General features: G+C 30.4%; 1 protein-coding gene across 1 annotated transcript in view; it reads right to left on the reverse strand.

The window, feature by feature from the left end:
- The window catches only part of LRP1B (LDL receptor related protein 1B), a 2,378,573-nt gene that overhangs the window by 777,984 nt on the left and 1,585,577 nt on the right, over positions 1-15,012 (reverse strand). Inside the window, exons 22-25 of the mRNA XM_031963676.1 lie at positions 14,652-14,852; positions 10,573-10,818; positions 2,951-3,148; positions 341-545 (exon numbers count right to left, since the gene is read on the reverse strand). Of these exons, the coding sequence (XP_031819536.1) occupies positions 341-545; positions 2,951-3,148; positions 10,573-10,818; positions 14,652-14,852 (850 nt within the window). The remainder of the gene's footprint in view (positions 1-340; positions 546-2,950; positions 3,149-10,572; positions 10,819-14,651; positions 14,853-15,012) is intronic.

Raw genomic sequence — 15,012 nt, forward strand, 5'->3', positions numbered from 1 at the left:
TTCCAAAGAACTAATACTCAACATTATTCTAAATAAACATGTTACCTTCCACTTAAAGCACCAAAACAAAGATTCATTCTTTAAATGAAATGCCTTAATTCATTCAATTAGAGATTTAAAAATAGGGAGCTAAAAGTTTTTGCACAATTTCCTTATTCTGCAGAAGAGGAAATTTGAGACTAAGAGAGATGAAGTGATTTTACATGATCACAGAGAAAGTCAACAATAAATCTCTAAGTCAGCCCTATGACCTCTGTTGATAAATCCAAGGCTCTTTTAATTGTACCATGTTGCCAAAATAATAATAAAAAACATGATGAGAAAAGTAAAGTTTCTTTACCCATATCTCGGGTCTAGAGCAATAGCTCTGGGATGCTCCATAGCTCCTGCTATCAGTGTTGTTCTCAGGGTACCATCTAATTTGGCGACTTCAATTTGGTCCAAATTGCTATCTATCCAGTAGATGTTTCCTGCAATCCAGTCTACTGTCAGACCTTCTGGAGTAGCCAAGCCATGTTCTACCACCACTTCAATTGCTCCTACACCTACAAAAAGCAAAGAAAAGAAAAGAAAGAAAAGGAAAAAGAAAATTTTACTTATGAACTGCACCAAGAAAAAGGAAAATGTCTTATTGAATTATGGCCAGTTGTGTAGGACCAACACATCCCTATTTTACTGAGCAAAAATTAGACAACTTGTAGCCCAATTTACAGTTTTAGTTGGTGAAGTACCTATAAACACTCCTATCAAATGATAAATATATATGCAATGGATTATTCTTTTCTGAAAATAATAATGTGCCTTGTTTTAATCACTTAAGACAGAGGAAAGCCTCTGTTTTCTACCTTCTTGTCTCTTGGCATGGAGTACCATTCTCTTAAAGCACTCATTAGTGGAGCCCCCCTCAAAAACACTGAGAGAAAAGAGTTTATTTCAGGGTGTTGACCTCCTTGTCTCTGTCTCTTTCTCTCTGTCTTGGTCTCAGTCTGTTAACCCATCTGTCTGTCTGTCTCAGTCATTCTCTTTCTTTATATGTGTTTGGGGGGGGGGTTCTAAATTGCTACCCTCTGGTCTGTATTTTTATACCTCAATTAGATTGCCTTCAATGTATAGTGAAACTGCCCTTGTTTTTTTGCCTCCATATGATATTATTCCCCTTGACCCCTCATATTCCAAAACCACGGGGATATTTTCCCATTGTCCACTTTCCTCCACAACTGCTTTACTTGTTTTACTCCTATGGATGAAGCAGTTGAAGACTGCTAACTTTTAAATAGACTTAAGGGTAAGGTGTCAGATTCTTAGGGATATGAACTATCCTTCCTTTCTGGCATAATTGTATTTAGAGTAATTGTCCCTGTAATTTTCAACACCATCTGAACTTGTTCTGAACATAAAAATTACAAATTATAACTCTGTATGAAATATATTAACCTTTTGCATATGATAGTAAGGATAGCGAATTAAGGAAAATCATTTATCAATCACTTGAGTTTTCAAAGACTGGAGTTTATTGAAATGATCAGCTAAATTTTGCTTTTGTTATCTGAGCTCATGAAACATTGACTGTAGGGATGTAAAGCTTATGATTCTAAATTTCTTATACATAGTAATTTTCCCGTAAATTTGATTACATTACTGATTATTTTGGTTTTGGTTTTTGGTAAAACCACTTGTAGCATAAGATGATATTCTAAGAGACTGATGTTAAATTAGCCTCTCCTGGTATTTAGCAATGCAAATAATGACAATGCATTGCATAAGCTATCAGTAATCTCCCCCAAATTTTATTTACTATAATGGTTATGCTTTTTAATCAATGGTTTCATTTTCTAATTCTTTATTAATCTCCCCTGGGCCTTAATTTTGAATGAAATAATGAAATCATATATGATGCCATACTAAGTATATGAGAGAGGTTTCATGACTGACCCTATAACATCTTTCATTGTTTCATTTTGAATTATTTTCTCCTGGCATCAAATAACCAGATTACAATTGTACAGAAGAGAAAAATTTGATATTACCACTTATAAATTACAAAAGTGACTTTCAAAGCAATTAACAACTTGAAAGGGAATATAATGCTCTTAGATACTTATCCAAATCCAATGAAAGGTAACGATTTTAATCTAGCAGAAATATTTTATATTTTCATTTAGGGCCTATGAAGGATTCATGCAAAAATAGAAAGAAAAGAAAGTTGCAGAGTGGAATGTTCTTTACACTGATATTTTATTGGTTTGTTTTTAGTTATGCTGCTATTATAAATTTTTAATTGGCAGAAATCATAAAGCAAATTATTGTAACTTGAAAAAAATGCAATGATTTTCATGTGGAAAGCAATATTTTTTTTTCTGCATATATGTGTGTGTGTGTGTATGTGTGTACCACTTCAACTTTACAAAGCACTCTACAGTTACTAGCTTATTTGATCTTCACAACAGTCCTCTGAAGTATTTATCAATAAATTATTGTATAAATTATTTATCAATATTTTATCAATACATATCAACAATTATTATCTTCATTCCTCACCCACCCAAAAAAAATCCCTTTGCTCCCTAGATTTTATACCTCTCCCCTATATTTGCTGGGTTTTCATATTTAAGCACTTTCCTTCATTTCTCTTGCCTTGGAATTAAGATACATAGAGATAATGATTTGTTCAGGATTCCCCAGCTGAAGTAGGACTTGAACTCAGGTCATCCTGACTTTATGTTCAGTGCTCCAGTTGGTGTGTGATAACCACTTTCCCTAAAATGATATAAAAATAAAGATAATTCCCTGGGAACTGAAACTAAATCACTGCCAGAACCTTTTGCATTCTTTATGTGAGGGGCCAACTTTATTAGACATATTTCCTGATGTGTGATTAGACACATTTCCAAAGTGATGTATCACTTTGGTACATTAACATTATCTAAAAAAGTAAATCAAAAGTACATACCTCCACTTTCTGAAAGTTTGCCTCTGTAAATTCTGTCTTCTACAACATCTGTCCAATAAAGTAAGCTCTGATTGAAATGAAAATCAAGGGCTATTGTATTTCTTAATCCAGGAACAAGCAGACTGTAGTCTCTCTTGTGAAGATCAATCCTTCTGATCTCATGCCGTATAGAAAAAATGATGAATGCTTCAAAGGGATCTGAAATTAAATATATTTTAATAGATATGCTTTAAAAATACTCAAGACATTCTAGAAATGGGAAGGGGCATTTTAAATGAGAAGTGCCTCTTTAAAAATAAATATGTATATATTTTTGTATGTAAGTATGTTTAATATATATATATATATATATATATATATATATATATACACATATATGTAAAACTTATTCAACCACTTTTCTTCATGAAAGGAAATTATTTCTTTTAATCCACAATTTAAGAGGAACCTGAATAGTTTAGATTTCAGAATATGTATTAAGATAAAAAAGAAAATTTATCCCTTGCTTGCATATACTTTTTTATGTTTAAAAAACAAAACTGTGTAACTCAATGTTTCCATTTTTGCTTTGCTGCCAGAAAATCTATACCTAAAGTTAGTCCTCAAGTGTTATAATTTCAGGGACTTGAAAACGTTTATTATTTTCCTTAAAGATTTCTTCAGATAAAATTTTGTTTTAATTTAAAATATTTTGCTTACTTCTTTTTAAAAAATCTATAATCTGTTTAAATAAATTAAGGGAAAGAAGGATAAATCGTGTATATATATATATATAGTTATTTATATTATATATTTATTTTTGTGTATGCATGTATGAACATATGTATATATAATGATATGCATCTAGAAAATGAGTTGTTAGTAAAAGTTTTGAGTGCATGCATATAAGTTACCTGTAAATTCTTCATTATTTAGATTAGGTATTGAAGAGGAATTTCATTTCTGCATTTTTATTGGTGTTAGCAATTCTATATATTCCTATGCAGATAGGAATGTCAACTATAATTTATAATTTAAGAGACTTGACCAAATATTTTGAAACTATTTGAACAATCCTTGATTATTTAGTGTACTTGCCAAAGGAAAGACTTGAAGTAGGCTATTTCAATTCTATTTCTATCTCCCTTTATATTACACAATTTTTTCTTAGATGACTGATTATATATAAGATAGACCAAGAGCTATTGTGTTAGTCTCATGGGAGCTCCTATAGTTCTATTGTTGTATTACGATTTTTTGGTTTGTTATTTATAAATCCAGATACATACATTTGGTCTAAAATACCTTTATGAAGTATAATAATTAAATGGGCATTTAAATATCTGAATATTATGAGAAATACAACCAAAGGATAAGGCACAATGTTTTCACTCAAGGAACTTACTACTGTGTTAATAAATAACAATGTTCAAAGAAATCCTGAGGAAAATAGAAAGAAAATAAAGTAAGGGAAAGCCTGGAGGATTTAAATCTCATAAAACTAAAAACAAGCTTGGTTCTGGGATAAAATTTCTCACTGACTAGTTAACTATTTTAAGTCCCCAGGGAAAAACTAAAAGCTCTTTGCAGAAGATTCTCTATCTCTACATTTCCTCCTACATTATCATTTGTCCCCCATGCCTGCTAAGCCATTTTTTCTCCTCTAGGTCTCTTTGCTTCTCTAAAACTTCAATTAAAAATCTCTTCTTCTGCTAGAAACCTTTTTCAGTTACTCTTAATGTTAGGACTTTTCCTTTGAGAGTACCTCATTTTGAATATTGTACACAACTGCTGTATATTGTTATTCCAAATGGAATATGAATTTGAGAGCAGGGATTATGCTTTTTTATGTTTGCCTAAAAACTGATTGCTTAATAAATGTTTGTTAATTGAATGAGTTTCAAATAGTTTCCCCATCAAACTCTTCCAAAAAAGGAAAAAAAAAATCTAGTCAAACCCTAAATCCAAGGTGAAGGTAAAGAAAGATAAGGTAAAGAAAAAGGCTTAGTTAACTATGATAATTTCAAAATAAAGAGTAAGAGAAGGGGGGAGGGTTCATAAAAAGAACTACCAGGTGTCTCAAAAAGGATTTACTTTAAGAACGGACAGAGAATTAATCACTTGATTCAAAGAAAGATGAATGATTTGGGGAAAATAAAATATTGGTAAGATTTTCCCCCTTCCTTTTACTTAAATTATAACCTTTTCACTTATTCTACAAACATTCTACAAAGCTCTATTGGTTAGATGTTGTATTAGTTACTGGGGACAAAAAGAAACCAAAATAGTCTCTGTCCTCAAGAAATCTACTAAATTCTAATAGACATTGTTTCAACAAACTATTATGGTATTATGAAATGGGAACTAATTAATTAGATGAATGCAAAGTAAATCAACTCTGAGTTACACCTCATACTTATCAGATTGACTCAAATGATAAAAAATGGAAAATGATAAATGGGAGGGAATGTGGAAAAACTGGGGTACTGAGGCACTCATTGCTGATAGAATTGTGCACTGATCCAACCCTTATGGAGAATAATTTAGAACTATGCCCAAACAACTATAAAACTACATATATTTTTATTTGGTAATACAACTGCCAGGCCTATATCCCCAAGATATTAACGTATGCATGTATATATGTATATGTGTGTACACATGTATACATTCATACATAAGGGAGAAGGACCTATTTGCAAGACACACACATATATACATATTTATATATTAGCTCTTTTTGTGATGGATAAGAATTAGAAATAAAAAGAATGCTCCTAAATTGAGGAATGGCTAAATAAGTCATGATATATATCTGTGATGGAATATTATTGTGCAATAAAAATAAAAAGCAGGATGATTTCAGGAAAAAAAAAAAAAAAACATGGAAAGACTTACATGAATTAATGCAAAGTGAAGTAAGCCAAAATAGGAGAATGCGGTACACTATTCACTATGTGAATAGTATCAAACTATTAAACATCAATATCATCTTGCTAAAGAACTGAGCATGACTTAGCTATTCTCAGCAATACAATGATCTAAAACAATCTCAAAGGATTAAGAATGAAGCATACTATCTGCCACGAGAGAAAAAACTAATACTGATTCAATACTGACTGAAACATGCTACTTTTTACTTTTTTAATTCTTTTTTTGAAAAACTCAAGTCTTCTTATACAAATGATTAATATGGGAATTTATTACATGATTGCACATGTATAATCTATATATGATTTTTTACCATCTTGGAGGAGGGAGAAAAGAAAGGAAGGATGGAGAATAAAATTTGAAACTAAATTTTTTTTAAAAAGTGAAAAATTATTTTACCATGTACATATGTGTGTTTATATATATATATATATATATATATATATATATATGTATATTTGTATATATGTGTGTGTATACATACATGCATTTTTAATAGGGGGAACTATATGATCTTCCTATTGAAGAACAACCACCCTTCTCATAAATTTTATAGTAAGCAGTACTTTCAGGAGCTCCTTAATACTTTATAATGAAAATGATTGCTTTGTTGTGAGTGATGGTATCAAGGAGAGTAAAATCACATTTTCTCCCCTATTATGAGGAGCTCAAAATGCTTCAAATTTTTTATCCACATTAATATCTCAGAGACGGAGTTGTTAAGATTTTTCATTTTTTAAGAGAAAATTTCAGTCTGAGGATAATCAGTGCTTTTAAAAAGGCAAATAAGTAAATCAGGCAGCAAAATTCCATTGGCCCTGAGTAAACATCAATCAAGTGGTGGTGTGACCAACTGTGAGGGACTGTGGTACTATTGGAAATCAATACAAATCTATTGATTGTATTTTGTGATGTATGATAAGCCAACTTTTCCATAGTTAAGGCTTAAATAAATTTACAAATTCTTTAATTTTGCATTAAAGCAGCCTAAGTCTCTTCTTGTTCTAAGTTTCTTTGATCTAATGAAATGATTACTGCCACTTTAAGAGTAGCCAAGTATCAAGATTAATGAACATAGGAAATTTCTGAATTCTAGATTTCCTAAATTCCTCTTTTTTTTTAAAAAAAAATCCCATGCATATAATACACTTAACCAGAAATATTTCTATTTATTAGTCACCTATTAAGCTCCCATCATGTACAACACAGTGTGCTAGTTCTTTTCCTCAAGGAGCTTAAAGTCTATTATTAACTTGTTAAACAACCAATGCATATTGACAGTGAGTCAACATTTATATATAGATAGGCAATTTGAGACTTTGAGAGATCTAGATTCCTATCTAACTGTCCCTCAGTATTTCCCAAAAACTATCATTGCAGTTTTCACACATTTAAATTTCTTCCTGAATTCTACCTACCAGGCCAATGCTGTATTGCAATTTATGTTCTCTATTAGGAACCAGAATAGTTGAATGTTAAAAAAAAGTAGGAAAGGTTTTTTAAGGAAAAGAGGTAAAGTAAAGAAGTTATGGAGAAGGGAAGTGCAAATAATAGAGCATCTTGGCGGAATAGAAATCGCAAATGTTCTGAATGAAGCAAAACTAAAGAAAACAAGTGTAATAGAGAACCAGGTACATTATTATATAAACAAGTCCTACATAAAAAGATTGATAGTTCCATGCAATCTTCTTCTGTTCTTCATTGTATATAAAAATTATCATTTAGTGTGATTTTTAATTTTTAAAAAATTAAATAATTTTTAATAAGTTGTTACAGAAATTAAGTAAAGAGTTTTTTAAAAGGAGGTGATCAGTAACATAAAAGAATGCATTAGGGAGATGGAAAATAATGGCTTCAAAGAATAAAAACCTTCTTGATTTGTCTAGGAAATCACGAATGATGTTAAAACATAAGTAGTTTCAACAAAAAGGGATGGGAAGTCACAGAAAGAACACTGAACTTGGAGTCAAGAGGGATGTAGACTTGAATCCTAATTCAAATATTTGATTGCTTTGTTACTTTGAACATATCACTTAACTTCTTTAATAATGAATTTCCTCAACTGTAAAGTGAGTTTAACATGTGGATGGCCTAAATTTTTGAGCTATTGTGCAAAGACCAATGTATAAACTTTAAGTAGAAATAAAAATGTTGTTACATATTAACTGGAATGATAGGTTGAAAAGTAGCCCAAAGGAGTTTTAAAAAGGCAAAGGGTTGAGGATGAAAATGATTGCAATAAATGGAGAAAAAAATAGAAAGAAGAGTGAGATCAGAGAAAAAGAGGAAAATGAAAAAGTAATTATTTGATTTTGGGCATAAATGGATATTTCTTTATTTTTCAAAGCCTATCAAGAGTGACCAGAAGAAGTAAAATAAATAAAACACAGAGATCACGTCTTTCAGAAAAAGCTAAAAATTTTGGGAGATATACTGAAGTACAAGAATAAAAGTGTAAAAAAGAAAATCAGGCTTGGAGAGTTTTATTGACATCCCTTTCTCATTTTTGTTTATTTTATTTAGGGTTCTCAGCTTCTTAAACTGGATTATAACCCCATATGGGGTCTCATAATTGAATGTGGGGATTGCAAAATAATGATTTATTATCAGTTAATGTTTGATTTGCATATCTATTTTATATGCCTATATACTGGCATATAACATATATATGTTATATATATATATATATATATATAACATGTTATATATAACATAAAATATCTCAGGTTAAAAAGGGGCTGCAAGTGTAAAAGGACTCTAGCTCTAGTTCATATTAAGAAACAAAAGCAAACATTTGAATTAAAATTTCAGAAAAAAATAAATTTAAAAATGAAAATGAATAAGAAGTTGATAAATTTAATAGGTTCTGTCTCTGTTTATGTCTACATATAACATACACATATATAAATAATGCATATATTTATTTTTTAATAATTTTAAAGATTTTTTTCTTGACAAAAATTTTCAAAGAATGACTACAGAGATAAAACATAATTGCTGTATAGGACATATATATTAATATATGTGTACATATATTTATATATATATATATATATATATATATATATATATATACACATATGTATGTTATCATTTAATCTAAATGCCCCTAATCAACTATCGAATTTCATAAGAGGCATAGCAGCAGCTCATCTAGATAAACAGAGGCATCTTCATCACTAAGAGCTCACTATAAAAGGTCAGTCCATCCCTTCCTCCCCCCACAAAAGGGAAATATAGGAGAAATGGATGAATTAAACCAATAATTACATTAGTTTATGTATCCTTTTCTTTGATGTGTAAGATAAATTTCACTTTTAACAATGGTAACAAAACCTTTTGTTGCTTAGTTAAGGTCTCTTCAAATCACTCAGGGACAGAAGAATCTATTTTATAATTGAACTGACTTTCTGTATATATATGGAAAAGCCTTTTTTTTTTTGTCCTTTGTGTTTTAATGCCTGTCAGGATTTTATTTTTTGATAACATTATTAAACTAGTCAAAAGTTTGGCTATATGAAATGTGCTTGATCAAATTCAAAAGGGTATTGTGGATTATATAGCTATTATAAGTATGATGTTTATTGGGAAATGGATTTAGAGTATTGCTTAGCCCTTTAAAAATGCTATTTGTAAATAAAACCCAAATCACATTAGAAAAATTGCTACTTTGAACCAGGAAAATGATATATTACTACATGCTATATTCAGTATGAACAGAAGAAGTGAATCCATGAAAGGGATTTTCTCAACAAACACATATTCAAATGTTGAATGATTTCAATAATAAACAAGTTGCTTTTAATTCCCATAGACTGTGAAATGAGTCCAAAGAAATTCAATCATTTTGATATTTCTATTAAAAATCATATATAGAGCTAAATTCTGGATAGGGATGTGAATAGAAATTATATCTAAGGTCAAACTTTTATGCACAGAAATTCAACACTGAACATATATATTAGTGAAATGTAAAATATCAACAAGACAAATTGTTGATGTATTTTATTGTTACACCTTCTCATACTGGTAGTATAACAAAAGGGGCTTATGGGAGAAAAGATGAAACAAATATCTGCCCATTTTAGGTATTGTGTGAAAGTAAGCGATATAAAGATAAACTGTATTATTTATCTAAAATGTTTTGGAGCTTTTTGAAGAGATTTTTAAGTATTATTTTTATAATATATTATTTTCCTAATTATATGTAAAAGTGATTTTCAATTTTCATTTTTGTAAGATTTTGAGTTCTAAGTTTTTTCTCTCTCTCCCTTCTTTACTTCCCCCTCACTCTATGTTAGCAACAATCAGATGTAGGTTATACATGTACATTCATTTTTAACATATTTTTATATGAGTCATACTGGGAAAGAAAAATCAGAACAAAAGAGAAAAACCATGAGAAAAAAGGGAGAAAAAGGTGAAAATAGTATGTTTGATCTTCCTTCAGTTGCCATTGTTTTCTGGATATGGATAGCATTTTACATCCAAAATTTATTATAATTGGAATATTTATTTTTTGCTTTGCTAAATGGTTATGATAAAATTTGAGATTATGGAAATATACACTTAAAGCTTTAAGGGACCTTGGAGACCACTGAGTACACCCCCCCCTTAATTTTTACAGATGAGGAACCTAAGTCTTAACTTTTACCTTTTAAATGTATTTTAAATAATATATACAAAATAAAATAACATGCAAATCTACTTACCAATACTAGTACAACTTTCACCATCCATATTTAGTTTCCAGCCTTCATAACATGAGCATTTGACTGAATACTTATGTTGTTCACATACTTGACTGCACTTAAGGTGTCTGCTACAATAATCCACAATTTCACATGTTTTATTATCAGGGTTGAGTTGTAATCCTGATGGGCATGAACATACAATTCCTCTCCCAGGAACAACAGAACAGTGATTGCTACAGCCTCCATTGTTCAGAGAACATTCATCTTCAAGACAGGAGAAACAAAATTAATAAGGTTTGTAATCAATTTCTATCTAGTAAGCACTAATCATTAAGCCCAGTACTGTGATAAATAATTTGTAAACTGAAACAGCATAGAGTTATATGGAGAATGAGTCTATTGCCTTATAGATCAGAGTAGATAAGGGGAAATTTGAAGAGAAAATGAGTCTCCTAAGAATGAACCAATAAAATGATTTTCTTCTCTACATGGCTTTGGAAGTGAATTGTTAAAACCTGGAGAGGTAAAATAAGCACACCATTTTCCCAATTGTGGCTATAAGGATAAAAATGTTGAGCAGAATTCCTCTGTTATATAACCTCAACATTATAGGAATCCAAATGGGCCTAAATTGCTGCCTTTACATAGCTTATTTCCTGAAATACATGACAAAGTAAATGAGGCTGTCTCTCACAGATTGCAGACTCATAATTTACTACTTCAATGTACTGCACACAACAGGCATTCAGTAATTGTTGAAGAAACACAAGTTTTGAAAATAATTGCTTCTGTATTGTAGTATTTGAACAGTTACATGATGTTGTTATTATAGTATGATTGATTGTACAGAAACCTGCCACAAACACATTGTAAAACAATTCATTAGGCATATTTCCATATACTATTTTTATACTTGAGAAAAGTACTAATCACCCATAGCAACCAACTACTATTAGATATTTAAATTGCAATATGACCAAATCATTGCTTACTTCTTAAATATTATTTTCTTTTCTCTCTCTCTCTCTCTCTCTCTCTCTCTCTCTCTTTATCCCTCCCCACCCCTTTAAAAATTGTAGTTATTGAGGATTTCTTGTTCAATTTTAATTTTTGTTTATTGAGAACGATACAAGTGTGATTTTACTATTGCATTGAGGGTTACAATTAATTAGAACAAACATCCCATATTTTTGTCCATTTAACTTTCCCCATTTTTTAAAGTCTAGCAGAAAATATAAGATATTCTTACAAAATTTTCTACATTTCCTACTTTTATATGAGTCATTTTTTCTTATGTTATCTTCTCACTTTAAAAGGAAGTAACAGTAATAAGTAAAGGAAAATGACTATATTAGCAATTTTCTTTTGGTATTCAATCCAAGTATGCTTTGATTTTAGAAGAAAAAATTAGGTCCATTTCTTGGTTCAACCAAGTATGTTTGCTTGCCCCTAATCATCATCATTTCAAAACAGCAGTCATTTCAAAGTATCTGCCCCATTTTAGCTCAATCGACATTCTCTTCCATGAGAATTGCTGTGAAGAAATGTCAGTCTGCCCAGCAGGTAACATAAAATTGCTACAATGCTCTTTTAGCTCATTTCAGACATGACTGTTTCTTTAGCAATACCAGTGTCACTTTTTGATATCATCTGTAGAATTAAGATATAAGTTGCAAAGAGAAGAATTTCTACTTCAAAAACACAAATTTAACAAATAGCTTTAATTCCAACATTTACACAGTATATGATGCATCTCTCTCTCTCTCTCTCTCTCTCTCTCTCTCTCTGTCTGTCTCTTTCAGAGCCTAAAATTTGTTATTAAACCCTACTCCCACTTTTAAAATATATTCTTTAAACCTTTAGACAACATACTTGTGTGTCAAGTTTCTTCTGGGTTTCTCTAACTAATTTCTCTTTGTCCTCCAAATCAATTAAGACCATCTCTTTGATAAAATTATTCTTGTCTTTATTAATATATTATTTGCCTTATGATTTGTGAATCCATCCTCTAACTTAGCATTACAAAGTTACCTACTATTTTGTCTGTCTCTATTTTTATTTTTAATACATTAGAATTTTCATTCTAAAGATGAAGAAGGATATGACTGACTTAGGGATATCTACAGAAAGGAAAATTGTTTTTTTCCTCAGTAAAATCTTTTGAATAATGTCCTCAACTTGACTTTTCTTTTGAAACACACATAGCAATGAGTTCAGGAGACACATGAAATATTCCCTCTCTTACAGTCAGACAATTTTTGAGTTGGAAGGGATAATTTACTACCTACCAGATACTCAACAGGTATGAATCCTATCACTGCCTGAAGACCTCAAATTGGATGGGGTGAGAGAAGATACATTATCTAGCCAGGCTGGCCAGTCACTATCTACTTTTGATAAATATTAAGATTAGGAAGTTTTCCTTTAAAGAAATCCTGAATTTGTCTCCATGCTACTTACCACATCCCCTCCCATTCCCATTATTCTAATTGTTCTCTGGGACCAAAAAGAACAAGTCAAGATCTTCCTCCATGTGAGAGTCTTTTCAACATTTGAAAACATCTAGCCTATTCCATGTTAAGTATATCCTGCAGGGTAATCATTCTTAATCCCATTATCTACATCTGTGACATGAAATTTCTTCCTTTGTATATTCATATATATTCTCCTTAACATTCCACACCATTTACGCAAAGAGGAAAATTTACTACATGTGCTGTTTTTCACTTCCCCATTCTTTTCACTTGTTCTACTACTAGGTTTCTGGCTGATTTCCTGGAATTTGCTCCCCTTTAATTGATATAATTTTGATATCCATATGATGTGCTCCTTTTTTGAAATTATAAACTTGTCCTCTTTATCTTACATAAAGACTTAAAGTGACTTATTAACAGGGAAAGTTTTATCTAGAACTGGTTGCTTTAGGTGATGAAAAAATTATGCTGAAAGAGCATTTATATTATGACAATTATATAAATCTATTTAAACTCTGGGCTGTTTGCTTTGGGGCCTCATTCTTTTTAAGACTTTTGAACCAAGGAACTAAAATAATTATGTTCATTGTTTCAAAGATCTTTTAAAGTACTTTGAGCTCTGTGAAAGAAAAAGAGATATGATTATATAAATTTTAAAAGATTAACAACTATTGTATATCACTTAGCATTCTATCATTGCTCAATTAATGTAATCAAAATCCATGATAACTTCAGGCCTCTATTTGGCTGTCTCTTCAACCCCAATCACATACTCTCATTATTTCCTATAGTTATATTTTCATAGAATCAAGGCTTGTCATTATGATTATCATTCTGTAAACTCTTCTTTATTACTGTATTGTATGTCACCATCAGTACTATCTGCACAGCACTTTTTTAAAAACTTCTCCATGGAAATTCTTGGATCCACCCACCTAGGAAAAATTTCTTTCTTTTTTTTCCCATGGAGTTATTTAGTATCAGGAACTAATGAAACAAAATTGACTATACAACTCAGCATTTGTCAAATTCAAATTATCATTCAAAATAACTATAGCAAAATGAAAGAACAAATATAAGGTAAGGATACCATTTGTCATAAAATTATAAAGAGATTGAATATAATTAATACTAGGAATGATTCACTATCCAGGTTGTTTCCTTACATAAAATAACTTATACAATGATATATCTTTCTTTAAAATGATTTAAATCAAAGGATACTATCCAATTTGTAACATCTTTTATATGAATCAATGAAAATTAAAAGCAAGCATATATGTTTTAGGCCATAAATGACCATATATGATAAATTTAATCTTGATTATTTTTCTACATTGAAGATAAATAAATGATGAATATACCAATCCATTTGGTGTTCCATTTATTAATTTCTCATTTCCTCTTTAGAAATTTCTGATACTCTTTAGAATCTTTTCTATAGAAACAAAATGTGTGAAATGAATTTTCAGCTTTCAGTGCCAAAAGCTTCATTACTGAGAAATGATTTAGAGGAACAATTTCAAATTATATTAAGCAGTAATGGCCAAAAAAGCCTTTGATTTCAAAGGAAAATATAATGGACAAAAACAAAACAAAACAAAAATGAAAACTACAAAATACCACAGAGATCGCCTTCGTCAGATCCATCAGGACAATCTTTTCTCCCATTGCAAAGCTTCTCTGGTTGTAAGCAGATGGATGTGTCATTAGCACAGGGGTATTTTGGTGGTCCACATAAGAAACTTTCACAATCATCCTCATCTGATTGATCTTCACAGTCAATATCTCCATCACATACCCAGGCTTTATTAATGCATCTTCCTAAGAAAAATTAAAAAAAATGTACATCGAGTTGTTGTAAAATGAAACCCCATAAAAATGGATAGTCAGGATCAACTTCAAACATGAGCAAAGTTAGTAGTAAGAAATTTATTAGCAGATAATCTAAGAACTTGCTTTTTGAAAATATTTTGACTGGGTT

Source organism: Sarcophilus harrisii, chromosome 3 (assembly GCF_902635505.1).
Source record: "Sarcophilus harrisii chromosome 3, mSarHar1.11, whole genome shotgun sequence".
Lineage (NCBI taxonomy): Eukaryota > Metazoa > Chordata > Mammalia > Dasyuromorphia > Dasyuridae > Sarcophilus > Sarcophilus harrisii.